Source organism: Somniosus microcephalus, chromosome 30 (assembly GCF_052327205.1).
Source record: "Somniosus microcephalus isolate GS21.2 chromosome 30, FLI_Smic_1.0, whole genome shotgun sequence".
In the NCBI taxonomy this organism is placed as follows: domain Eukaryota; kingdom Metazoa; phylum Chordata; class Chondrichthyes; order Squaliformes; family Somniosidae; genus Somniosus; species Somniosus microcephalus.
In genome coordinates this window covers 21,302,793-21,329,913 of record NC_141016.1, presented here as the reverse complement: position 1 = coordinate 21,329,913, position 27,121 = coordinate 21,302,793, and the positions used below count along the sequence as shown (strand labels likewise).

The window sequence follows — 27,121 nt, the reverse complement described above, 5'->3', positions numbered from 1 at the left end:
CCCATTGTTCCTGTAATGAAGAAATCATTGAGCAGCACGCCTGGGGAGCCGAAGAAGGTTCGCATCCGTGGGGACTTCAAGGTAACTGTGAACCCAGTCCTGCACACAGTACAATATCCACTTCCACGGATAGAAGATATTTTTGCCTCACTATCTGGAGGGAAACGCTTTACGAAGATTGATCTGGCCCAAGCGTATCTACAAATGGAGGTGGAAGAAGCATCTAGGAAATACCTCACGATAAACACTCACAAAGGCCTTTACCAGTACAATCGACTGGTATTCGGGGTAGCATCAGCCCCGGCTAATTGGCAGAGGGTGATGGAACAAGTCCTGCAAGGGATCCCGGGGACCCAGTGTTATTTGGACGACATCCTGGTTACGGGCGAAAATGACAATGAACACCTTGCCAACCTGGAGCAGGTGCTCACTAGATTGCAGCAATATGGGCTACGAGCCAACCACCCCAAATGCGAGTTCTTCAGGAAACAAATCTCGTATTGTGGCCACATGATTGATGAGGAAGGGTTGCGTAAGTCGCCAGACAAGATTGAGGCTGTAGTCAAGGCTCCAGCACCGGAAAATGTGTCGTAACTGAGGTCGTTTCTCGGGTTGGTGAACTACTACCATAAGTTCTTGCCGAATTTATCTACAATTCTGCACCCACTGAACGCCCTGCTGCAAACTGGAGTAACATGGAAATGGAGTGATGAGTGTAAGCGTGTCTTTCAGAAATGTAAATGCCTAATCACTTCAAAAGAAGTATTGGCCCACTACAACCCAACACTACCGATTGGCATGTGATGCGTCTCCCTACGGCATTGGAGCGGTGCTGTCACACAAATTCCTTGACGGTTCAGAGAGGCCAATAGCCTTTGCGTCGCGCTCATTAACCTCAGCCGAGCGTAACTACGCCCAGATTGACAGGGAGGCCCTCAGCCTGGTGTGGGGGATGATGAAGTTCAATCACTATCTGCACGGGCAGAAATTCAACCTACTGACTGATCATCAGCCCCTGGTCTCCATTTTTAACCCAAAGAAGGGCGTTCCGGTGATGACGGCGCAACGGCTGCAAAGATGGTCACTTTTTCTAGGGGCACATCAATACGACATAGAGCACAAGGGTACGAAACAGCATGGAAATGCTGATGGGCTGTCGCGCCTATCGTTGCCTACGGTAGAGGAAGCACCTGCAGTGGACCCTGTTGAGGTATTCCATGCGACCATAGTCGAATGTCTGCCTGTTACGAACTCAAGTATAGAGAAGGAAACTCGAAATGACCCGACACTCTCTCGGGTCTATGATTTGACGGTGAAGGGATGGCCAGCACATGGCGACTCACTGTTGCCAGCATTCTCGCCAAGGAGAGAACAGCTGTCAGTGTGCTGGGTGACCTTGATGTGTGGATCCCGAGTGGTAATTCCACCCAAGTTGAGAGACAGAGTGCTCAATGAGCTTCATGAGGGTCATCTGGGAGGGTTAGAATGAAAAGCCTAGCCAGGGCTTATGTGTGGTGGCCGGGAATCGATAAACAAATCGAGGACTTGACCAAGAGCTGCTCAGGATGCAAGAAAGTCCAAAATGCACCACCACAGGCCCCTCTACACCCATGGGAGTGGCCCTCATCTCCATGGCAACATGTACACATTGATTTTGCTGGTCCATTTATGGACTCAATGGCCTAGAAATTCACTGGCCTTAGCGCCGCTTTTGAGGCGCTAGAGGGCCTAGCGCCGAAGTTATGGCCAGTTTAGAAATTGACAGGGGCCCTAAATCGGCGTTAGGCCGGTAGCGCTGCGCCGGCACCGATGACGTCATCGGTGTGCGCAGCGTCCCGGTTGCCATGGTAACCCGCCCGACCTCAGAAATTGAGTTGCGGCCGCCTCGCCCGTGGCAGCCGCAAGCAACGTTCTGGCAGAGGTGCCTTACAGAACTTTGCGCCGGCGCATTAAAGGCCCCGCGGCGGCCGGCCGCTTTCCCGCCGGCCGCCTGGCCGCAGCTCCCTCCCCGGACTTCCCCCCCCCCCCCCCGGAACAGAAGCAAGCCCGGCACTTGTCCGAGGTGCCGGGCTCATTTTTAAAAAGATTATCGCGGGCCGCGGCCGGGTGCAGGCAGCTCCTCCTTAACGGAAGGAGGAGGCCTGCACTTCCCGAGCCTGCCGCACCGCAGCGGGCGCCGCAGCGCCGGAATAGCGCCGCAATGCGGCGCGTGGCGCCAGTTTTGAGGCGCTGAGACCCCTCAGTAGCGCCGGCAGCCGTTTGGGCGCGGCGCTACTGAATTTTTGGCGCGCGCAGGGGGACTTAGCGCCAGCACTAACTTCCGGCGCTAAAGCCCTCGCTGCGCCAAAACCGAATTTCTAGGCCAGAGTTTCTAATCACCGTGGATGCCCATTCGAAATGCCCAGAGGTCATCAAAATGTCCTCCACAACCACGGAGAAAGCTATTGTAGTCCTACGGACCATCTTCGCCAGGAATGGCTTGCCAGAACAGATTTGCTCCGACAATGGGCCACAGTTTGTGTCCGAGGATTTCCGGAGGTTTCTGAGGAATAATGGGGTGAAACATTACACATCTGCCCCATATCATCCAGCCACAAATGGATTGGCTGAGAGGTTTGTTCAGACCGTTAAAAAGGCAATAAAGGCGATGTATAACGACGACATACCACTGCAACACAAGGTAGATAATTTCTTGTTTGCTTACCGGAATGCGACACATGCAGTCACCAACCAAGCTCCAGCCATAATGTTCTTCAACCGAAGGCTAAGATGTCACCTGGATTTGCTCAAATCAAACATAAGACGAGATGTTGAGGATAAGCAATTCCAGCACATCAATGAGAAGCCAACCCGGAGCTTCAAGATAGGGCAACCAGTCTTGGCCCGCGACTACCGAACAGAAAAATGGCAGCCAGGAACGATATGCACACAGCAGGGACCACTAATGTACACAGTGGACGTTGGAGAGAGCATCGTGAGACGCCATGCTGACCAGATTCTAGAGTCACAGGAACAAGCCAAACCTATACCACGAGCATGTGCACCTGGTAATGAACCCGAAGTACAGATTGCGTCTACCTCAGAAGCAGTGGTATTGGAAGCTGACGAACCAACCAATGACAATGAGCCAGAATCGACTCCGCCGCAAGAACAGGATACTCGAGAAGGGCACTATCCAGTCAGGATCAGGAAGCCTCCTCAAAGACTGAACTTATAAATAATTATTTCAGTTGATGTATAGAGTACCGAGAAAATTGTAATTGTAATTAGTTATTACTTAGTTGTTAAATGAATGTTATGTACTGTTTATCTAAAAGGGGAGGAATTGTTGTGTATGTACCTTTAAGAGAAGAACTGATTTTATACTGCAGTACCGGCAGTGACCACACCTGTATAAAAAGCCCTAGCAGGCTTCTGTACTTCAGTCTGACGTTTACCCTCTGTTCAGTAAATACCTGTTTTATTGTTCTCCTGCAGTCCGTGTATTATTGATACTCGGACACTACAGAAGTGTTGTCACTGTTGTAATGTAGGAAACAGGGTAGTCAATTTGCACACAGCAAGCTCCCACAAACAGCGATGTGATAATGACCAGATCATCTATTTTTTAGTGTTGTTGGTTGAGGGATAAATATTGGCCAGGTCACCGGGCTAACTCCCCTGATCTTTTTCAAAATAGTGGCCGTGGGATCTTTTACGTCCACCTGAGAGGGCAGATGGGCCAATGCGCAATTGACTGCCACGTTTCCTACATTACAACAGTGATTACACTTCAATAATACTCAGTTGGCTGTAAAGTGCTTTGGGACGTCCGGTGGTCGTATATAAATGCAAGTCTTTCTTTCACATCTCATCGAAAAGACGGCACCTCGGTAACATCAGGAACGGATTGCCTGACAATTTATCACATTGACGTTCGCGGGATGTTGCTGTGCACAATTTGGCTCCCACATTCCCTACATTTCAACACTGACTACATTTCTAAAGTACTTGAATGGCTTTGGGACAACCTGAGGTTGTGAAAAGCGCTTTAAAAATGCAAGTATTTCTCACCATCCTGTTGGAAATGTCCATTCTGGAATAGATATTGAGCATGATGGATGCCCGACTTATCTAGAGAAGTGGTATTGTGCTGAGGTGGTGAAAGGCGCCATAGCCACAAGTCTTTCTTTTTTTTTCTTTCTTAGAGCCTTGTAATTAGTCTGTGAAGATACTGTCTAGAAGCAGTTTTGAGATCAGGAAATCTTACTTCCTCCTGTCACTTCTGCAAGTTAATATTATCGTCAGCTCGGACTTATTTATAGTTAATAGTCTTTTCAAAAGATCATTCTCATTGAGCTATGATTGGGGACCAAATTCTGCAGTGAACCAGCGTACTGACTCATTCCAAGTCGAATAGCAAATTCAATAGTAACTTTTTAAAGGAATTGAATAAATACTTGAATGGGAAAAGTTGGCAGGACTATGGGAAAAGAGTAGTTGATTGGGCTTCATTGGATAGCTCCTCCAAGAGCTGGCACAGGCGCGATGGGCCGAATGGCCTCCCACTGTGCTGTAAGATTTTATGGTTCTGTGAATTAAGTTCCTTATCATCATCTCCTTACCTTTACTGCTGGAATCATGAATATCATGAGAACAGGGAACAAGAGGTGTTTGCCATCACTGTTTAGTGTGAGGTCCAGTTCCGTTTCAACAAACCCACAGAGAGACCGCCTGTAAAATTCATGAACCCAACACAGCTGCATCTCTGACACATTCAGAGCTCAGCGTAGAGGTGTTTTGCTACTGTGAATCAAAGAGGGGGGGGTTTTAAAGCCCAAAAAACGAATTTCAGTTTCTTAACACTTTATCCTCCCACCCGACCCCAACCCGCCTCCATTCCACCCACTGTTTGCACCCGACCACAACACCGCTGGCCCCCACCCAACTCCTCCTTCCTTCCTCTCTGCGGCCTAGTGGCGCAGGCCTACCCGCCCGCAGCCAGCCAGCCTCTCCATCAGTCTAGCCGTGGGCTGCAAACAAGTTTTAAATGAAAATTAGGCCTTGCCGATAAATTCAGCAGGGCCTGCGGGAAACCTGTGCTTCTGGGTATCCTGACTGCTTCTAGCACCCCTGCTCCCAACAGTCGACAATGCTGCATAGGAATCAACCTACAACAATGGCCCATATTTTCCGATCCCTACGGGTGGGTACGCGCTGTGTACACACCCGTAGGGACATTGGAAATATCGGTTTCAGGCATGCACAGCGCATGCGCTGAAAACCGACATTTCCGATCTGTCAAGAATCCTCTCGACAGATCAGCCGCCTGCCCTGGAGAAGGGCCTCTGCGGGGGGAGAGTTCCGCTTTCTGCTCAACCTCCGCCCGCTGAAAACCCTGAGAAATCTTACGCCTGGTAAAAGCAAACATAAGGCCTGCTTTTACCAGCATAAGAGTTAAAAAAGAAAAAAAAAATTTTTCCACTCATTTATAAATTAAAAATACTTTAAAAAAAGGTGAGTTTATTTTTAGCCCCGTAAAAACCTTTAAATGTTTTTTTCAAAATATTTAATTTATTGTAATTTTAACTCATTTTATAATCGTGATGGTTCTTTTAAAATTTATTTAATGTTTTAGTGTCTTGTTGGGGTGATCCCCATTCATACTATTGACGGGTCTATCTGTCAAAAGTATGAAGGGACATTCCCTTCCCCTAATGGCTGGCCTTGCCCACGTGATCCCAGGGACGCTTGCGAACCGCTTGCGCCCCTGGGATACGTGGGCCCTACGTGTAGAGTCCGTGCCTTAATAATACACGGACTAAGGGAGAACAATAAAACAGGTATTTTACAGAACAGAGTAATTGTCGGACTGAAGTACAGAAGCCTGCTAGGGCTTTTTATACAGGTGTGGTCATTGCCGGTACTGAAGTATAAAATCAGTTCTTCACTTAAAGGTACATACACAACAATTCCTCCCCTTTTAGATAAACAGTACATAACATTCATTTAACAACTAAGTAATAACTAATTACAATTACAATTTTCTCGGTACTATATACATCAACTGAAATAATTATTTATAAGTTCAGTCTTTGAGGAGGCTTCCTGATCCTGACTGGATAGCGCCTTTCTCGAGTATCCTGTTCTTGCGGCAGAGTCGATTCTGGCTCATTGTCATTGGTTGGTTCGTCAGCTTCCAATACCACTGCTTCTGAGGTAGATGCAATCTGTACTTTGGGTTCATTACCAGGTGCACATGCTCGTGGTATAGGTTTGGCTTGTTCCTGTGACTCTAGAAACTGGTCAGCATGGCGTCTCACGATGCTCTCTCCAACGTCCACTGTGTACATTAGTGGTCCCTGCTGTGTGCATATCGTTCCTGGCTGCCATTTTTCTGTTCGGTAGTCGCGGGCCAAGACTGGTTGTCCTATCTTGAAGCTCCGGGTTGGCTTCTCGTTGATGTGCTGGAATTGCTTATCCTCAACATCTCGTCTTATGTTTGGTTTGAGCAAATCCAGGCGACATCTTAGCCTTCGGTTGAAGAACATTATGGCTGGAGCTTGGTTGGTGACTGCATGTGTCGCATTCCGGTAAGCAAACAAGAAATTATCTACCTTGTGTTGCAGTGGTATGTCGTCGTTATACATCGCCTTTATTGCCTTTTTAACGGTCTGAACAAACCTCTCAGCCAATCCATTTGTGGCTGGATGATATGGGGCAGATGTGTAATGTTTCACCCCATTATTCCTCAGAAACCTCCGGAAATCCTCGGACACAAACTGTGGCCCATTGTCGGAGCAAATCTGTTCTGGCAAGCCATTCCTGGCGAAGATGGTCCGTAGGACTACAATAGTTTTCTCCGTGGTGGTGGAGGACATTTTGATGACCTCTGGCCATTTCGAATGGGCATCCACGGCGATTAGAAACATTGGCCCCGATTTTCGGGCAGCTGTCGGGCGGCTTTTCATGCGGCCGTGGTCCGAAAATCGCGGAAAAAGCGGGTCGGGACCCCCCCCGCCTGATTCCCCGCACCGTCCGACTTTCGGACCGTCGTTTCCACGTGCCCCGCTTCAGTCCCGCCCGCCGCTGGCGGGACTGCTCGTCGGAGCACTAATCACCAATGATCACCTTGTTAAGGACGATTTTCCCGTGCCGTTGCGACTTTGGGGCTTTCCCCACCTGAAACCCGCCTGCGGGGAACCCCGCCGATGAGATCTGGCGTGAAAACAGCTGGCTTGCTTGCTTGCAGCAGCAGGTCGCTGAGGGCTGAAGAGATTTAAAGAGGCAGCATTTGCAGGCTGCAGGACCTTGTTGATCAAGGCTTGGGGGAACTATTTGAAGCCTTAGGAGCAGCTGCAGAAAGTTGGAGCCTCACACACTTCCTCAGTGTGAGCTCCTGGGAAGCCCCTCTCACCACCCTATCTCAGGACCTCCTCAACCGAGGCATCTGCTAGAAGCATGGGAGGCCTTTGGCACCTTCCCTTCCTGGCATTAGAGGATCTCCAACAGCAGAGGTGGCAGCAGCAGAACCAGGAACAGCAGGATGATTACCAGGAGCACCAGGCTGCTGCTCACTCACCTGAAGCTGTACAAGCCAGAAGGGGCCAGCGATTGGAAGTGGCTTGAAAGCACCTTGCTGCGCTTTAGGGGGCCAGTGGGACCTGTTTCTGCACTGGCAGTCCTACTCAGAAGGACTTCCATGAAGATCTGGTTTCTCTGTTCAACAGATGGCCAACGCTCCTCAAGAGATGTCATTATCTTATGAGCACTCACCATGTTTTCCGTATGCTGGCGAGTTATCTCCTCCATGGAGGTTGCCAACCTTTCCATGGTGCTGCGTTCATGCACCAATGACTCCACAAAGGCTCTGCTCATGGTCGCTATGGACTCCTCCATTCGCTCCACACTCGCAGCGACCCTGGAGACAAAACCTGCCAGAGACTCCTGCATCTGTGCATGGAGATCCATCACCTCTTCTCTTGCGGATGGATCCAGAGGCAGAGGGTCGAGATGCAGCGCAGCTGAGCTGAGCTGTCAGAGCCCTGCGCCCTCCGACGAGGACTCTCCACTGCTGTCCCTGTCTCCAGTATCTGCTGAGGCTCACTTGTCAGCTGTGAAACACCAGGTGACAACACTACTCTATGCCCCGAAGGTCCCCCAGAGGTGTGAGTGTCTGCGCGGGTGCTAGGTGCACTTACTTCTGCTGACGCTGCACCCTCAGAGGTTGGAGCTTCCTCTGAGGAGTCTGGCTGCACAGCCTCTTCCTCCTCCACAGTGAGGACGGGGGCTCTGGATGGTACTGTGGGGGAGTAAAGGAAGGAGTTACAGATGTAATGCCAAGGTTCCTCTGGTGACTCCCAGCGAGTTGGCATCTGCTGACACCTGCATCCATGCAGCATTGGTCTCAGTGGGAGGCCTCTTCCTCCCTGACCTATGGAAGAGGACCTCCTTGTGGGCCCTAACCCCATCCAATAATGCCTGCAGTGAAGCCTCGTCGAATTTGAAGGCAGCTCGGGGTCTGGCACTGGCCACAGCTGCTGCAGGCTCCTCTGCCATCCTGTATGGTTGATTTGGAAGCCTTCAGATGATGCAGTGCTTGCCATGGACCTTGAAAGCACCACGAATGATGACATCATGCTGTGGGGATTTCTGACTCGATTTAGACAATTAGCAAGGCTTCCCACATGCTGGGAATTAATTGGCCAATTGAGGGAAAATTGCGTGGGGCTGGCTGACACTTTTTTATGTGTGTCAGAAACTTCACATTCGGGGAAATCCGACCATTCCCCACACAAGCCGAAAATCGGGGCCATTGAATCCATAAATGGACCAGCAAAATCAATGTGTACCCTTTGCCATGGAGATGAGGGCCACTCCCATGGGTGTAGAGGGGCCTGTGGTGGTGCATTTTGGACTTTCTGGCATCCTGAGCAGCTCTTGGTCAGGTCCTCGATTTGTTTATCGATTCCCGGCCACCACACATAAGCCCTGGCTAGGCTTTTCATTTTTACCCCTCCCAGATGACCCTCATGAAGCTCATTGAGCACTCTGTCTCTCAACTTGGGTGGAATTACCACTCGGGATCCACATATCAGGGTCCCCCGGCACACTGACAGCTGTTCTCTCCTTGGCGAGAATGCTGGCAACAGTGAGTCGCCATGTGCTGGCCATCCCTTCACCATCAAATCATAGACCCGAGAGAGTGTCGGGTCATTTCGGGTTTCCTTCTCTATACTTGAGTTTGTAACAGGCAGACATTCGACTATGGTCGCATGGAATATCTCAACAGGGTCCACTGCAGGTGCTTCCTCTACCGTAGGCAATGGTAGGCGCGACAGCCCATCAGCATTTCCATGCTGCTTCGTACCCTTGTACTCTATGTCATACTGATGTGCCCCTAGAAAAAGTGACCATCTTTGCAGCCGTTGCGCCGTCATCACCGGACCGCCCTTCATTGGGTTAAAAATGGAGACCAGGGGCTGATGATCAGTCAGTAGGGTGAATTTCTGCCCGTGCAGATAGTGATTGAACTTCTTCACCCCCCACACCAGGCTGAGGGCCTCCCTGTCAATCTGGGCGTAGTTACGCTCAGCTGAGGTTAACGAGCGCGACGCAAAGGCTATTGGCCTCTCTGAACCGTCAAGGAATTTGTGTGACAGCACCGCTCCAATGCCGTAGGGAGACGCATCTCATGCCAACCGAATCGGTAGTGTTGGGTTGTAGTGGGCCAATACTTCTTTTGAAGTGATTAGGCATTTACATTTCTGAAAGGCACGCTTACACTCAAAACTCCATTTCCATGTTACTCCAGTTTGCAGCAGGGCATTCAGTGGGTGCAGAATTGTAGATAAATTCGGCAAGAACTTATGGTAGTAGTTCACCAGCCCGAGAAACGACCTCAGTTGCGACACATTTTCCGGTGCTGGAGCCTTGACTACAGCCTCAATCTTGTCTGGCGACTTATGCAACCCTTCCTCATCAATCATGTGGCCACAATACGAGATTTGTTTCCTGAAGAACTCGCATTTGGGGTGGTTGGCTCATAGCCCATATTCTTGTAATCTAGTGAGCACCTGCTCCAGGTTGGCAAGGTGTTCACTGTCATTTTCGCCCGTAACCAGGATGTCGTCCAAATAACACTCGGTCCCCGGGATCCCTTGCAGGACTTGTTCCATCGCCCTCTGCCAAATAGCCGGGGCTGATGCTACCCCGAATACCAGTCGATTGTACTGGTAAAGGCCATTGTGAGTGTTTATCGTGAGGTATTTCCTAGATGCTTCTTCTACCTCCATTTGTAGATACGCTTGGGCCAGATCAGTCTTCGTAAAGCGTTTCCCTCCAGATAGTGAGGCGAAAATATCTTCTATCCGTGGAAGTGGATATTGTACTGTGTGCAGGACTGGGTTCACAGTTACCTTGAAGTCCCCACAGATGTGAACCTTCTTCGGCTCCCCAGGCGTGCTGCTCAATGAGTTCTTCATTACAGGAACAATGGGTGTGGCCCACTCGCTCCAGTCCACCTTGGACAGCACACCCGAACGCTCCAGACTCTCCAGTTCTGCTTCAACGGCTGGGCGGATCGCGTATGGCACCGGTCTGGCCTTAAAAAATTTTGGTTACGCGTTATCTTCGATTTTTATCGTTGCCTTTACTCCTTTTAGAGTCCCAAGTCCTTGTTGGAACACCTCTTTCGCATCAATTAGAATTTGTGACAGTCGTCCAGGTGTGACGTCATCATCCTTTTTGTCAGTCACAGTTAGCGCCTGAGTGGAATGCCAATCCAATTGTATTTTTCGGATCCATTCACGTCCCAATAATGGTGGTCCTCCATCTTGTAGTATATATAGATACAGTTTCTGTGTTTCCTTGCTGCTGTATTTAACTGGCACCCTTATTTTTCCTCTGGGGTAGACTTTTTGCCCCGTGTATGTCTTCAATACAATGGACGTGTCCTTTAAGGGTATGTGTGAGAATAGCCGCTCATAGCCTCGTCGATTCATGACAATTAGGGCTGATCCTGTATCCAATTCCATCTTTACTTGGGACCCTGCTATCATGAGGGTGACGCAAATGGTTCTGTGATCCTCCTTTGCGATCACGTTGTGTAACTTTAGATAACTTAGTCTCCTGCTCCCGGAGTCGTTATCACTCTCCTGATCTTCCGAACTACTGTCTGTCATTTTTTTTACTTTCTTGTACTTTTCCTTAGTAGCTCTTGTGGTGTTGGTTTTCTTACCCGACCTGCAGGCTCTTGCTATATGTCCCATTTTCCCGCATTGCCTGCATACTTTGTCCTTAAACCAGCAGTCCTTCTGATCATGGGTTGTTCTGCCGCAGCGATAGCACTTTTCTGCTCCATATGCCATTTCGTTAGCGCTGTATTCTTGTGGTTTCTGTTGTATTTCCGCAGATCCCCGTGTTGCTCCTTCGTAGGATACTGCCACGCTGAAAGACTGTTCTAGCATCAGGTCCTTTTCCGAAAGTAGTCGTTTCTGGGTTCCTTCACTCTGGAGCCCGCAGACAAACTTATCCCGTAAGGTGTCTGCCAGTCCTGCTCCGAACTGGCAGTGCTTCGATAACTTGCGTAGTTCCGTAAGATAGTCAGCATTGTTCTCATCTCTGTGTTGGTTTCTTTTATGGAACTTGAATGTTTCTGCTATCAGCAGCGGTGTAGGACTTAGGTGTTCCTGTAAGATATTAACAATCTCTTCAAAACTTTTCACCATTGGTTTAGCTGGGGTAATTAAATTCCGCAATAGGCCGTACGTTCTCGCGCCCATTAAATTTAATAATACCGACGCCTTCTTTCCATTGGCCACCTCATTGGCATTGCAGTACACTTCAATTCTTTCCACATACGTGGTCCAGTCTTCTACCTCGTTGTTGAAAGCAGTGATACTGCCACTCTTCGGCATCTTGGGTGATTTAAAATGGCGCCTCCCGCGCTTTTTCTTCTTCCCCAATGGAATAAAATGGCGCCTCCCGCGCTTTTCCTTCTTCCCCTTGCTGCCACGCTGCTCCTAGCGTTCTACAGGGTAATGGCGGCGACCCGCGGCTTCGGCGCATCTCACTTTTCCTTCCCCTCGTTTATTTTCTCTCCGCTGCCCGGTTCTTGAGCACCGACCGCGCCCTGTGCGCTCCACCCTCTCTCTCTCTCTTTCCTCCCGGCGACGCTGCGCGGCCCCTTTGCAGAGCCGCTCGATCGAGCTCGAGCCAGCCGCAGTCCAGAAGGGTCAGCGCACTACCTGCTACCAGCACGATTTGCTGGAACACCTTGACTGGGGAGCCAAGCCCAGCTCTCCACAGCCTGTCCCGCAATTCTCCAAACTCCGATGGATCCTTGGGCGGTTGCCCGCGGTCGACGCCCGTTGCTCTGACTTCGACCTCCAAGAAGCTTCTTCTCAGGGAAAGATCCCCGTGAGGTGATGCAGTACTGCAGGTGAGTTCGAACCTGCCCGTCGCCAGTGTAGTGTCCGAGTATCAATAATACACGGACTGCAGGAGTACAATAAAACAGGTATTTTACTGAACAGAGAGTAAACGTTGGACTGAAGTACAGAAGCCTGCTAGGGCTTTTTATACAGGTGTGGTCACTGCCGGTACTGCAGTATAAAATCAGTTGTTCTCTTAAAGGTACATACACAACACTGCGCATTTTGACTGTGGACAGGCCCAGCATCGGAAGTGTCTGGACCTCGGGAGCCCTCAGGTAAGGGCGTAGATTTTTGTCCGATAGGAGGCCTCCGCATGCAGGAAGCCTCCGATTGGAAATTACCGGCCACTTTGTTCGTATTTAGAGATGTGAAAGTATCTGTACACTCACATTCCACGGTGATGGTTATAGTCCTCTCCACTGCTCCATGTTCATTGTCAGCCACACACTGATAGTCTCCAGTTAGTCTCAATTCTAAGATTGCCAGTTTATAGTTTCTGTTAAGTTAGTATTAATTGGGTCTTATTCCTGTTAGGAATAGGTTAAAGCAAGTTAACAGCCACAAATTTAATGGCAGGGCTTGACTTGCATTTAAAACCCTCTGTTTCCCACCCGCAGCCAGCCTGATGGAGAGGCGGGCTGGCTGTGGGCAGGCCTGTGGCACTAGACCGCAGGGCAGAGGGAGGGAGGAATCGGGAGGGGGCCGGTGGGTGGGCGGGGGAAAGACTCGAGTATCGGTGGTGGGGTGCGGAGGGAGAGCACATCGGGGGCCAGACTGAAATCATCGGTTGTCGAGGGAGTCGGGGAAATCGATCAGCGGCCTCATGGAGGGGATCGGATGCCTCGTGGGGGGTCTCCTATCACGGGGGTTAGGAGAGGCAGGGATGCTGGATTCAGGAGGTAAGTGTAAAGGCACTAACCTCCTGGATCCAGAAGTCCTCGCCTTCCATTAGCTGTCGGATTCCTTGAAGCCTGCGAAACGCGGCCAGCCACAGTTAAATTTACAATGCTGGTTAAATCTGAGGCACGCCACCCTCATTATAATCGGTTTGGCTGCACACCCCAGATTCTCATTGTCTAAGGAATCACTTTGTTTCTTCACTGTCTAGGGAGTTTCGTTGGATCCTCATTGTCTAAGGGGTTATTTTAGATCCAACAATAATGGCCTGTAATTTCCGATAGGAGGCTTCCTGCGTGCGGAGGCCTCCTATCGGAGAAAAATCTATGATCTTAACTGAGTGCTCCTGAGCTCCGGACATCTCCGTTCCTGGGCCTCTCCACAGCCTAAATGCGCAGGGCCCACGTATCCCAGGGGCGCAAGCGGTTCGCAATCATCCCTGGTATCACGTGGGCCAGGCCAGCCAATGGGAGAAGGGAATCTCCCTTCATACATTTGACAGATAGACCCGTCAATAGTATGAATGGAGATCACCCCAAAAAGACACTAAAACATTAAATAATTTTTTTTTTTAAATCATGTTTTTAAAATGAGTTACAATTACATTAAATTAAATATTTTAAACAAAAATGTAATTTTTTGTAAAAAATTATTAAAGTTTTTCATGGGGCTAAAAATAAACTCACCTTTTTAAAAAGTATTTTACAATTATAAATGAGTGAAAAAGAATTATATCTTTAACTTTTTTAACTCTTATGCTGGTAAAAGCAGGCCTTATGTTTGCTTTTACCAGGCGTAAGGTTTCTAAGGGTTTTCTGTGGGCCGAGGTTGAGCAGAAAGTGGAACTATCCCCCCCCCCCGCAGAGGCCCTTCTCCAGGGCAGGCAGATGATCTGTCGAGAGGATTCTTGACAGATCGGAAATTTCGGTTTGTAGCGCATGCGCTTTGCATGCCTGAAACCGTCATTTCCGATGTCCCTACGGGTGTGAACACAGCGCATACCCACCCGTAGGGATCGGAAAATACAGGCCATTGTTGTAGGTTGATTCCAATGCAGCATTGTTGACTGACTTGCCCCCAAGCTCAGCAGTGGCACTACTCCAGCAGACACCTTGGCTGGAATTTTAATCGGGAATCGCGTTGGGAGCACAGGAACTAGAAGCAGTCAGGATACCCAGAAGAACAGGTTTCCCACAGGCCCTGCCAAATTTATCGGCAAGGCCTGATTTTCATTTAAAACCTGTTTCCAACCCTCAGCCAGCCTGATGGAGAGGCTGGCTGACTGCGGACGGGTAGGCCTGCGGCACTAGGCCGCAGAGAGGAGAGAGGGAGGAATTGGTTGGGGGCCAGGGGTGTTGTGGTTGGGGGCAGGAAGTGCGTGGAATGGAGACAGGTTGGGGGTTTAAAATCCCCCCCTTTGAAACACAGTAGCAAAGCGCCTCTAGCCTGAGCTCTGAATGTGTCAGAGGTGCAGCTGTGTTGTGTTCATGAATTTTACAGGCGGTCTCACCACGGGTTTGTTAAAACTGTACTGGACCTCACACTAAACAGTGATGGCAAACACCTCTTGTTCCCTGTTCTCATGATATTCATGATTCCAGCGGTAAAGGTAAGGAGATGATGATAAGGAACTTAATTCAGAGAACCATAAAATCTTACAGCACAGTGGGAGGCCATTCGGCCCATCACGCCTGTGCCAGCTCTTGGAGGAGCTATCCAATGAAGCCCAATCAACTGCTCTTTCCCCATTGACCTGCCAACTTTTCCCATTCAAGTATTTACTTAATTCCTTTAAAAAGTTACTATTGAATTTTCTATTCGACTTGGAATGAGTTAGTAATAATAATAATAATACAGGCCTTGTCAGCGACACCCACAGCCCAGGAAGGAATTAAAATAAAATCATAAACAGTGCAGTAAGATTCCACCATTGACTGTGTGTTAATAATATCATAAACACAGTGGGAAGATTTCCTCTGAAATGCAAAACTGAAACATTATAGCACCACCACTGGTAGGAGGGTGTAATTATAGTGTGACATGTTTACATAAGAAGTTTCCATTTTAAATGTGGACACAGGAATTTTCACAATGGGGGGAAACGCAACAGGAAGTAACGCTTTGCAGATGCAAATTGTGCACAGGTGTAAGATGTTTAATATAGATATAAATGTACATAACAGTCAGAACATTTTAATCCCTTATGTTAATAAATGTAATATCATACATAAGCCATATGCTTCTTGCAATATTTCCCAGCATAAAAAAGATGCAACAATCAGAAAGAACGTTCAGATCTGAGATCAAAGTTGAGTGGCACCACATTTCTGTTCATTACTATTCGATCATGTTGGCTGCACAGAGTAAGGCAGTGTCTCAGTTAAGGTGTGGCCACACAGCAGGGCTGGGGTGTACAGGGTTCAAAGCGAATGTTCATTTATTGGAATGTAACACATTTATTGCCCGCATGCTGTATGCCTTGTTGAATGAACTCCTTGGTTCCATTATGACTGGGCGCAGATCAATGTTACAACAACAACGTGTGTTTATATAGCGCCTTTCACGTAGTAAAATGTCTCAAGGCACCAAACCACAGAAGGAGATATCCGGACAGGTGACTAAAAGCTTGGTCAAAGAGGCAGGTTTTAAAGAGTGTTTTAAAGGAGAGAGAGAGGCGGAGAGGTTTAGGGAGGGAATTCCGGAACTTAGGGCCTAGGGGGCTGAAGGCACGGCCGTCAATGGTGGGACGAAGGAAAACGTGGAGTTCAGGACTGAAGAAATTCACGGACAGCGATCGAAACCTGGGATTGGATCCAGGTCAGGGAGTGGGGTCAAAAACCTTGGAGTCATTCACGAGGCGGAGGAATGGTGTGACGGAGAATCCCGGGATTATGTGGAATGTTTAGCTAGATGGGTCGAATGGCCTCTCTCATCTGTTCTTCCCTTTGTACGATGTACACTGACCAGATGTTCAGACAGACTGTCTTTACGCAGAGGATTGTTGGGACGTGGACGATCTGGCCAAGGACACTGGGGGAAGCAGAATCCAGAATAGATTTTAAAAGGGAAATGGAGAAATATTTGAAATAGGAAACTTTTTTTAAATGTATGGGGAAAGGGCACGGGATTGGGACTACGGGGAGAGTTCTTTCAGAGAGCTAGCACGGGGGAGATGAGCGAATGGGGGAAAGGGTGGGGGAACTGAATTAAGGGGATAGCTCTTTCAGGCTTGATGGGCCAAATGGCCTCCTCCTGTGTTATAGAATTCCCTGAGAAGTGTTTGTGCAGAAAGAGGCGGACCTTTGAATCTTTTGCCCCAGTGGGTCAGCATCAAGTTGCCCCTGCTCAAGCATTTCATCCCAATCATGCCAAACGCAAACCTTTCAGTCAAAAAAACGAAAGACTTACATTTCTATAGTGCCTTTCATGACCTCAGGACCTCTCAAAGTGCTTTACAGCCAATGAAGTACTTTTGCAGCGAAGTCACTGTTGTAAGGTAGGAAACACAGCAGCCAATTTACGCACAGCAAGCTCCCACAAACAGCAATGTGATAATTGTAGTGTATGTGCTTTAAGTCAGAACTACTTTTTACAGCTCCTGTATACTGTAGTACCGGCAGTAACCACACCGGTATATAAGCTGTGCGCATGCCTCTGTACTCCAGTCTAGAGATTGCCCTCCTCCAGTAAAGACTTGTTATTTGTTTATGTACAGCATCCGTGTAATTATTTATCCACTGAACCACGGATCTAACAGTGGCGACGAGTGTTGATGCGAATCTACCTGCAACATTAAACAAATAAAAATATAAAAATAGTCGAGTCCAGGAACACAGGCGTCGACCACGAGCAACCGCCCAGCAGTCAGGCAGAGATCCAACTTCAATGGGGAGGCTGTGGAGAGCTGGGCTTGGTTCCCCAGCCACAATGAGCAGTAAGAGACCGACGACAGGTCCAGAGCAGACCCTTCCCGAGCAGCGGCGGCTGGAGCCGACCGACGGCAGAGCGAGCCGAGCAGCATCGATGGGGTAAGAAAAAGGGTGAAGAGAGCAGGGCGCAGCCGGGGGTTGATCACCGAGCGGCATCGAGGAAAAATACTGCAAAACCGGAGAGAGGGTAAGAAACAGCCGGGTTCTAGACTGAGTGGCATCGACAAATATCAAGAGAAGAACACGCAGAGCACAGCCAGGGATCACGGGCTGATCAGGGTCCGCGGGGCGAAGCAAGGGGAGATGCCATTGAGCCGCGGAGAAGCAGGGAGAATGCGGGAGATGCCATTGAGCCACGGAGAAGCAGGGAGAGCGCGGGAGGCGCCATTGAGCCGCAGAGAAGAAGGAAGAGCGCGGGAGACGCCATTTTGCAAAGCCGCAGCGGAGAAGACGGGCGAGTGCGGGAAGGAAGGAAAGCGCGGGAGATGCCATTTTGTGCCAGCGGAGAAGAAGGGGAAGCGCGGGAGGCGCCATTGGTGATAGTTAATGCACAACCAAGGATGCCGAAGAGTGGCAGTATCTCTACGTTCGACAATGAAGTCGAAGATTGGGCGACATATGTGGAACGTATTGAGGTGTACTGCAGGGCGAATGAAGTGCCAGATGCTAATAAAGCACTGGTTCTGTTAAATTCCATGGGTGCAAAAACTTATGGGTTACTGCGAAATCTAATAACCCCAGAGAAGCCGTTAAACAAGAATTTTGAAAGCATAGTAGAAATCCTACAGGACCACTTAAACCCCACACCGCTGCTGGTAGCAGAATGATTTAAGTTCCATAAAAGGAACCAACACAAAGACGAAAGCAAAGCTGAGTACCTAACGGAACTGCGCAAGCTATCGAAATACTGCCAGTTTGGAGCGGGACTAGCAGACACGTTAAGGGACAAGTTTGTGTGTGGGCTGCAAAGTGAAGGAACCCAGAAACGGCTTCTATCAGAAAAGCACCTAACGCTGGACAAAGCTTTCAGTATGGCAGTATCACACGAAGCAGCCACAAGGGGCGCTGCAGAGATACAACGGAGACCGCAAGAATATGGCACCAATGAAATGACCTGTGGAACAGGGAAGTGCTATCGCTGCAGCAGAACAACACATGACCAGAAAGATTGTTGGTTCAAGGACCAAGTGTGCAGACAGTGTGGGAAAGCAGGACACATAGCAAGAGTCTGCAGGTCTGGGAAGAAAACCAACAGTAAGAAATCTCCACAGGAGAAGTACAAAAAGGTACACCAGGTGATGGACAGTGGTTCAGACGAACAGAAAAGTGACACAGACTCCGGAAGCAAGGAGCTCGGTTGTCTGAAACAACATAATGTAACCGAAATGGAGGATCACCAGACTATCTGGGTTACACTCAAGATAGACGGAGTCCAAGTGGAAATGGAATTGGAGCAGGCCAAAAAGTGGATAAATCCCCAGGCCCGGACGAGATGTATCCCAGGCTGTTGTGGGAGGCAAAGGAGGAGATTGCAGGGGCTCTGACACAAATTTTCAGAACCTCTCTGGCCACAGGGGATGTACCAGAGGACTGGAGAACAGCTAACGTAGTACCATTATTCAAGAAGGGTAGCAGGGATAAACCAGGGAATTACAGGCCAGTGAGCCTAACATCTGTGGTAGGGAAATTATTGGAAAAAATTCTGAGGGACAAAATTAGTCTCCACTTGGAGAGGCAAGGATTAATTGGGGATAGTCAGCATGGCTTTGTCAAGGGTAAATCATGTCTGACCAATCTGATTGAATTTTTCGAGGGGGTGACTAGGTGTGTGGATGAGGGAAATGCTGTGGATGTGGTTTACATGGACTTCAGTTAAGCTTTTGACAAAGTCCCGCATAGGAGACTGGTCAAGAAGGTAAGAGCCCATGGGATCCAGGGTGCCTTGGCGCGTTGGATCCTAAACTGGCTGAGTGGCAGGAGGCAGAGGGTGATGGTCGAAGGTTGCTTTTGTGACTGGAAGCCTGTGTCCAGTGGGGTACCTCAGGGATCGGTGCTGGGTCCCTTGCTGTTTGTGATCTACATAAATGATTTGGATGAGAATGTAAAAGGTATGATCAGTAAGTTCGCAGATGACACGAAAATTGGTGGGGTGGTAAATTGCGAGGAGGAAAGCCTCAGGCTACAGGACGATATAAACGGGTTGGTCAGATGGGCGGAAAAGTGGCAAATGGAATTTAACCCTGAAAAGTGCGAGGTGATGCATTTTGGACGGACAAATAAGGCAAGGGAATACACAATGAGTGGTAGGACCCTAGGAAGTACAGAGGGTCAGAGGGACCTTGGTGTACATGTACATAGATCCCTGATGACAGCGGAACAGGTGGATAAGGTGGTTAAAAAGGCATATGGGATACTTGCATTCATTAGCCGAGGCATAGAATATAAGAGCAGGGAGGTTATGATGGAGCTGTACAAAACGCTGGTGAGGCCACAGCTGGAGTACTGTGTGCAGTTCTGGTCGCCTCACTATAGGAAGGATGTGATTGCTTTGGAGAGGGTGCAGAGAAGATTCACCAGGATGTTACCTGGGATGGAGCGCCTCAGCTATGAAGAAAGACTAAACAGGCTGGGGTTGTTTTCCTTGGAGCAAAGAAGGCTGAGGGGGGACCTGATTGAGGTGTACAAAATGATGAGGGGCAGAGATAGGGTAGATAAAGAGGAACTCTTCCCCTTAGTAGGGGGGTCAATAACAAGGGGGCATAGATTCAAGGTAAGGGGCAGGAGGTTTAGAGGGGATTTGAGGAGGAACTTTTTCACCCAGAGGGTGGTTGGAATCTGGAACTCACTGCCTGAAAGGGTGGTAGAGGGAGAAACCCTCACAACATTCAAGAAGCATTTGGATGAGCACTTGAAATGCCATTGCATACAAGGCTATAGACCAAATGCTGGAAAATGGGATTAGACTGGACAGGGATTGATGGACGGCGCAGACACGATGGGCCGAAGGGCCTCTTTCTGTGCTGTATAACTCTATGACCCTATGACTCTATGACAGGGTCAGCTCTAACAGTCATAAATCAAAGCGACTACAAGTGGCTATTTTCACACATACCCTTGAAAGCTACAGAGATTGTCTTGAAGACGTATACGGGGCAAAAAGTCTACCCCAAAGGAAAAATAAGGGTGAAAGTGACATATAAAGGTCAGGAAATACCTAAAATGGATATATATGTATTGTTAAATGGAGGACCACCACTGCTAGGACGTGAATGGATCCGGAAGATACATTTAGATTGGCATTCCATACAGGCACTGAAGGTAGAGGCCAAAAAGGATGACGACGTCACACCTGGACGACTGTCAAAAATGCTAACTGACGCAAAAGAAGTGTTCCAGGAGGGACTAGGAACACTAAAAGGAATAACAGCAACAATTAAAATAGAGGATAATGCAAGCCCAAAGTTTCTGAAGGCCAGACCAGTGCCTTATGCGATCAGACCAGCGGTTGAAGCAGAGCTGGAAGGGTTGAAACGTTCAGGAGTACTGTCCAAAGTGGACTGGAGCGAGTGGGCTACACCCATCGTCGTTCCTATAATGAAGAGGTCGTTGAGTAATACACCTGGGGAACCAAAGAAGGTCCGCATCTGTGGGGATTTTAAGGTGACAGTGAACCCAATCCTTCACATGGTGCAATATCCGCTTCCACGAATTGAGGATATTTTCGCCTCGCTATCTGGTGCTAAACGCTTCACAAAAATTGATCTAGCTCAGGCGTACTTGCAAATGGAGGTAGAAGAAGCTTCGAAACATTACCCTACGATCAACACCCATAAAGGTCTCTATCAATACAACCGGCTGGTGTTTGGAGTAGCCTCGGCTCCGGCTATCTGGCAAAGGGCGATGGATCAGGTCCTGCAAGGGATTCCAGGGACCCAGTGTTATTTGGACGACATCTTGGTCACGGGCGAAAAGGACGGCGATCACCTCGCTAACTTGGAGGAGGTGCTCGCCAGATTAAAGGAATACGGGCTACGAGCTAATCGCCACAAGTGTGAGTTTTTCCAGAAACAGATCTTGTATTGCGGCCACGTCATCGATGAAGAGGGGTTACATAAGTCCCCTGACAAGATAGAGGCAGTAGTCAAGGCTCCAGCACCGGAAAATGTGTCACAACTGAGGTCGTTCCTCGGGCTGGTAAACTATTACCACAAGTTCTTACCAAATTTGTCTACAGTATTACACCCGCTGAACACCCTACTGCAAACAGGAGTACCATGGAAGTGGGATGACGAACGTAGACGAGCTTTCCAGAAGTGTAAAGAATTGATCACATCAAAAGAGGTGTTGGCCCATTTCAACCCAGCACTACCAATTCGTTTGGCATGTGATGCATCACCCTACGGCATTGGAGCGGTGCTGTCGCACAAATTCCCGGACAGTTTGGAGAGGCCAGTAGCCTTTGCGTCTCGGTCACTAACCTCAGCCGAGCACAACTACGCCCAGATTGACAGGGAGGCCCTCAGCCTAGTATGGGGAGTAAAAAAATTCAACCACTATCTGCATGGACAGAAGTTCACCTTGCTGACTGACCACCAACCACTTGTCTCCATCTTTAATCCTAAGAAGGGCGTGCCAGTAATGACTGCACAGCGGTTACAAAGATGGTCCCTGTTTCTAGGGGTGAATCAATATGAAATAGAAGATAAAGGCATGAGACAGCATGGGAACGCTGATGGGCTATCACGCCTGCCACTGCCTACTGTGGAGGAAGCACCAGCAGTGGACCCTATTGAGATATTTTATTCATCGATAATTGAACGATTGCCAGTAACAAACGCGGATATAGAGAAGGAGACCCGCAATGATCCGACGCTGTCACGGGTATATAAATTGACGGTGAGTGGATGGCCAACACATGGCGACTCACTGTTGCCAGCATTCTCATCCAGAAGAGAACAGCTGTCAGTATGCCAGGGGACAGTGATGTGTGGATCCAGAGTGGTGATTCCACCCAAGTTAAGGGATAGAATTCTAAATGAGCTACATGAAGGTCGTCTGGGGGGAGTGAAAATGAAAAGCCTAGCTAGGGCTTATGTGTGGTGGCCAGGAATCGATCAACAAATTGAAGACCTAACTAAGAGCTGCTTAGGATGCCAGAAGGTCCAAAATGCACCACCACATGCCTCTCTACACCCATGGGAGTGGCCCTCCTCTCCATGGCAACGGGTGCACATTGATTTTGCTGGTCCATTCATGGACTCAATGTTCTTAATAGCAGTGGATGCTCATTCAAAGTGGCCTGAGGTGATAAATATGTCTTCAACCACTACAGAGAAAACGATTGCAGTCCTACGGACCATATTTGCCAGAAACGGGTTGCCAGAGCAGATCTGCTCTGATAATGGACCACAGTTTGTGTCCGACAAGTTCCAAAAATTCATGAAAAGGGATGGGGTAAGGCATTACACATCCGCCCCGTATCATCCAGCCACCAATGGATTGGCTGAGAGGTTCGTACAAACCTTTAAGAAGGCGATAAAGGCCATGTGCGACGAGGAAATTCCACTACAGCATAAGATGGACAATTTCTTATTAGCCTACCGAAACGCGACACATGCAGTTACCAACCAGACCCCGGCCATGATGTTCTTTAACCGAAGGTTGAGATCTCGTCTGGACTTGCTCAGACCAAATGTGCGAAGAAATGTTGAGGACAAACAATTCCAGCACATCAACGAGAAGCCGACAAGGAGCTTCAATGTAGGGCAACCAGTCTTGGCCTGGGACTATCGAACAGAGAAGTGGCAACCCGGAACAATATGTAGAAGGCAGGGGCCATTAATGTACACAGTGGATGTCGGGGAGAACATTGTGAGACGCCACGTCAATCAGATCTTAGCATCACAGGAATGCGTCAACCCCATGTCTCGAGTACCTGGGGATGAACCCGACATACCGGTAGTATCTACTTCAGACCCAGTAGCAGTGGAACCCGATGAACTACCCGATGAAAGGGGGTCAGAATCGCCTCTGCACCAAGAACAAGAACCTCCGGAAAGGCGCTATCCCGAAAGGATCAGGAAGCCGCCCCAAAGACTGAATCTATAAATGGACTTTTGTTATTGAATGTACATGTAAAAATTTAATTGTTATTTGAATATTAAGGGGGTATTATTAATCTAAAAAGGGAGGAATTGTAGTGTATGTGCTTTAAGTCAGAACTACTTTTTACAGCTCCTGTATACTGTAGTACCGGCAGTAACCACACCGGTATATAAGCTGTGCGCATGCCTCTGTACTCCAGTCTAGCGATTGCCCTCCTCCAGTAAAGACTTGTTATTTGTTTATGTACAGCATCCGTGTAATTATTTATCCACTGAACCACGGATCTAACAATAATGACCAGATCTTCTATTTTAGTGATGTTGATTGAGGGATAAATATTGGCCCAGGACACCGGGGGTATCTCCCCTGCTCTTCTTCCAAATAATGCCATGGGTCCTCTTCCATCCTCCTGAGAGTGCAGACCTCTTTAACGTCTAACGTTTAACAAGAGCGTTTAACGAGAGGGTTTAACGTCTCATCCGAAAGACAGCACCTCCGACTGTGCAGCCCTCCCTCAGTACTGCACTAGACTGTCAACAACAACAAGTTATATTTATATAGCACCTTTAATGTATTAACACATCCCAAGGTGTTATATTAAAAAAAAAATTTTTTGCCACCAAGCCACATAAGGCCAGATGACCAAACGTTTGGCCGAAGAGGTAGCTTTTAAGGAGCGTTTAAAAGGGTGAAAGAGATGTGGAGAGGTGGAGAGATTTAGGGAGGGAATTCCAGAGCTTAGGACTCAGGCAGCTGAAGGCACAATCGCCAATGGAGGAGCATTTAAAATCGGGGATGTTCAAAATCCCAGAATAGGTGGAGCACAGAGGTCGAGGGGATTATAGGGCTGGAGATTACAGGGATAAGGAGGGGCGAGGCCATGGAGGGATTTTGAAAACAAGGATGAGAATTTTAAAATGAATGCATTGCTTAACTGGGAGCCTATGTAGGTCAGCGAGCACAGGGGAGATGGGTGAGCGGGACTTGGTGCGAGTTAGCTCAAGGGTGGCATAGTTTTCGACAACCTCAAGTTTATGGAGGGTAGAACTCGGGAGGTCGGCCAGGAATGCCTTGGAATAGCCAATTCTAGAGGTGATAAAGGCATGGATGATGGTTTCAGCAGCAGATAAGTTGAGGTAAGGGCGGGGACGGACGATTTTATGAAGGTGGAAATGGGTGGTCTTAGTGACAGAACAGATATGAGCTAGGGAGCTCAATTCGTGATCAAATATGACACCAAGGCTGCAAACAGACTTGGTCAGCCCTAGGCAGGTGTCAGGGAGAGAGATCGAATCAGTGGAAAGGGAATGGAGTTTGTGGCGTGAACCAAAGATAATGGCTTCGGTCTTCCTGATGGTTAATTGGAGGAAATTTCTCCTCATCCAGTGCTGATGTCGGACAAGTGGTCTGATAGTATAGAGATGGTGGAGGGTTCGAGAGAGGTGGAGGAGAGGTAGAGCTGGGTATCATCAGCGTACATGTGAAATCTCAGGTGTTGCCGGTTGATATCATTGAGGGGCAACATATAGATGAGAAATAGGAGGGGGGCCAAGGATAGGTCCTTGGGGGACACCAGAGGTGACAGTGCGGGATCGGAAAGAGAAGCCATTGCAGGTGAGTCTATCATTACAGCTGGAAAGATAGGAATGAAACCAGGCGAGTGCAGTCCCATCCAGCTGGATGACGGTGGAGAGGCGATGGAGCAGACTTTTGTGGTCAACCATGTCAAAGGCTGCAGACAGGTCGAGAAGGACGAGAAGGGATAGATTACTTTTGTCACAGTCAATTAGGATGTAATTTGTGACCTTGGTAAGAGCCGTTTCTGTACTGTGGCAGAGCGGATGCCTGATTGGAGGGATTCAAACAAGGAGTTCCGGGGACAGATACGAAAATAAGTGGGTTTAGGAGGGGGAAGGGAACTATGGGTAGAGAGTGATATAAGGAAATGGTTGGAGATTGCGGAGGGGATAGCGAAGCCACGTGAGATGATATGATCGAGGGCGTGGCCGTGTATATGGGTGGGGGAGTTGACATGAACAGAGAGGTTCAGGGGGGAAAGGAGGACAATGAACTCAGAGGAGAGGGAGCAAGATGAGTTGAAATGGAGGTTGAAATCACTGAGGGTGAGAAGTTACTCGGTGCAGAGGCAGAGGGAGGAAAGCACAGAAGATATCTCACTGAGAAAATTGGTGTGGTATTTGGGGGGGCGGTGGAGAATTAGGATTTTAAGAGAGACGTGAGGGGTGGAACAAAGTGAGATGCTCGGAGGAGGAGAAGTTGGGAGACAGACTGAGGTGTGATTTAGATATAAGGGCTACACCACCACCATGGCGGTTTGGGCGTGGAATATAGTGGGAAGCATAGTCAGGTGGGGAAGCTTCATTTAGGGGAAAGGTGTCATCACCCCTCAACCCTGTCTCCGTCAATGCCATGATGTCAATTTGATCATCCTCAATAAGGTCATGGATGACAAGGCCCTTATTTACAAGTGAACGTACATTTTGAAGGGAAATGTGGAGAAGGGCGATGATGCCTAATTTACTGGCGGAGTCCAGAGGGGCAGAGCAGGGACAGACAGGGAGGAGGTTGGCGAGATTAGCTTGCAGCAGATGCTTGGTGCAGGGAGGGCGGGGAGAGAGTAAGATAGGGTAATTTGGGTTCCTGCTAGCTAGGGGGCAGCGACGAGTGTCTCGGTGGGCCTTTCGAAGGATTGCAAGAGAGGCACAGAGGGAAGTTGTGGAATTATTTAGGAGGGATTCAAGCCTTGAGCGGTGGCAGGAGAGTGAAAGGGATGATGAGTAGTGGTGAATAGGGGTTAGTGAGGCTACATGACGGCGGAGAATGAAAAGGAGGCATGAAGGCCGGGGAAGGGTAATGAAGAAAGAGGAAAGTGGGAGAGATAGAAGTGATGGCACTCGGGTCTGGGATCGCAGACAAAATGTGCACATGTCAGCCTGGATTATGTGATCAAGTCTCTGGAGTGGGACTTGAACCAACATCTTTCTGACTCACAGCGAAAGTGCTACCAACTGAGCCACAGCTGACACTTACCCCCTGCTAAAATCTCCTCCAGCTGGTTGTCTGGTGTTACCAGGTATCTCAACACCTCTCCACCGCCCCCTCGCCTCACCCCTCACCCACCATCTCCTCAACCCTCTCCCGTTTCATGAACAGTTTCACTGGAATCTGATCTCTGCGTATTCTGTGTCCTCGCCCCTGTGGACCGTCCCATCACCACTGGGCAGCTTCAAGAAGTTGATGTTGGCGTACAGAATGTCCTCGAGCTTGGCGGGTTGTCCATGCTCAGCATTTCCTCCCACCGGACCTTCAGAGAGACCTTGGGGAGCTTGGCGAGAACTCGGCAGATTCAAAAGGTGAGCGGGGCCCACGGGAGCGGCTACAACAGATCGGTCGGTGTATAGGAGTAAAAAGTAAATGAAGTTTGACGTCACCAGAAAGTAGGTAAGTGATTGGTTGGTGAGTATTTCTATATTTCTCACTTTTTTACCAAACTTGGGCATCTGAATTTAAGTGCCTTGGTGTAGAATAAAAGATATACGTGTTCCAAATTTTAAAATGAATTAATTAATTAATTGAGATGGGATACCAGGTAAAGAATTGTTGTTAAATAAAAACAGAAAATGCTGGAAGTACTCAGCAGGTCAGGAAGCATCTGTGGAGATAGAAGCAGAGTTAATGTTTCAGGTCGATGACCCTTCATCAGAACTGCAAAAAGCTGGAGATGTAACAGGTTTTTAAGCAAGTGTAGGGGCA

General features: G+C 48.7%; 1 protein-coding gene across 1 annotated transcript in view; it reads left to right on the top strand.

Moving 5' to 3' along the window:
• Positions 1-16,051: 16,051 nt before the first annotated feature.
• LOC147098002 (sialic acid-binding Ig-like lectin 10) overlaps positions 16,052-27,121 on the top strand; it is a 69,358-nt gene continuing 58,288 nt past the window's right edge. Inside the window, exon 1 of the mRNA XM_085970802.1 lies at positions 16,052-16,130. Within this exon, the coding sequence (XP_085826928.1) occupies positions 16,052-16,130 (79 nt within the window). The remainder of the gene's footprint in view (positions 16,131-27,121) is intronic.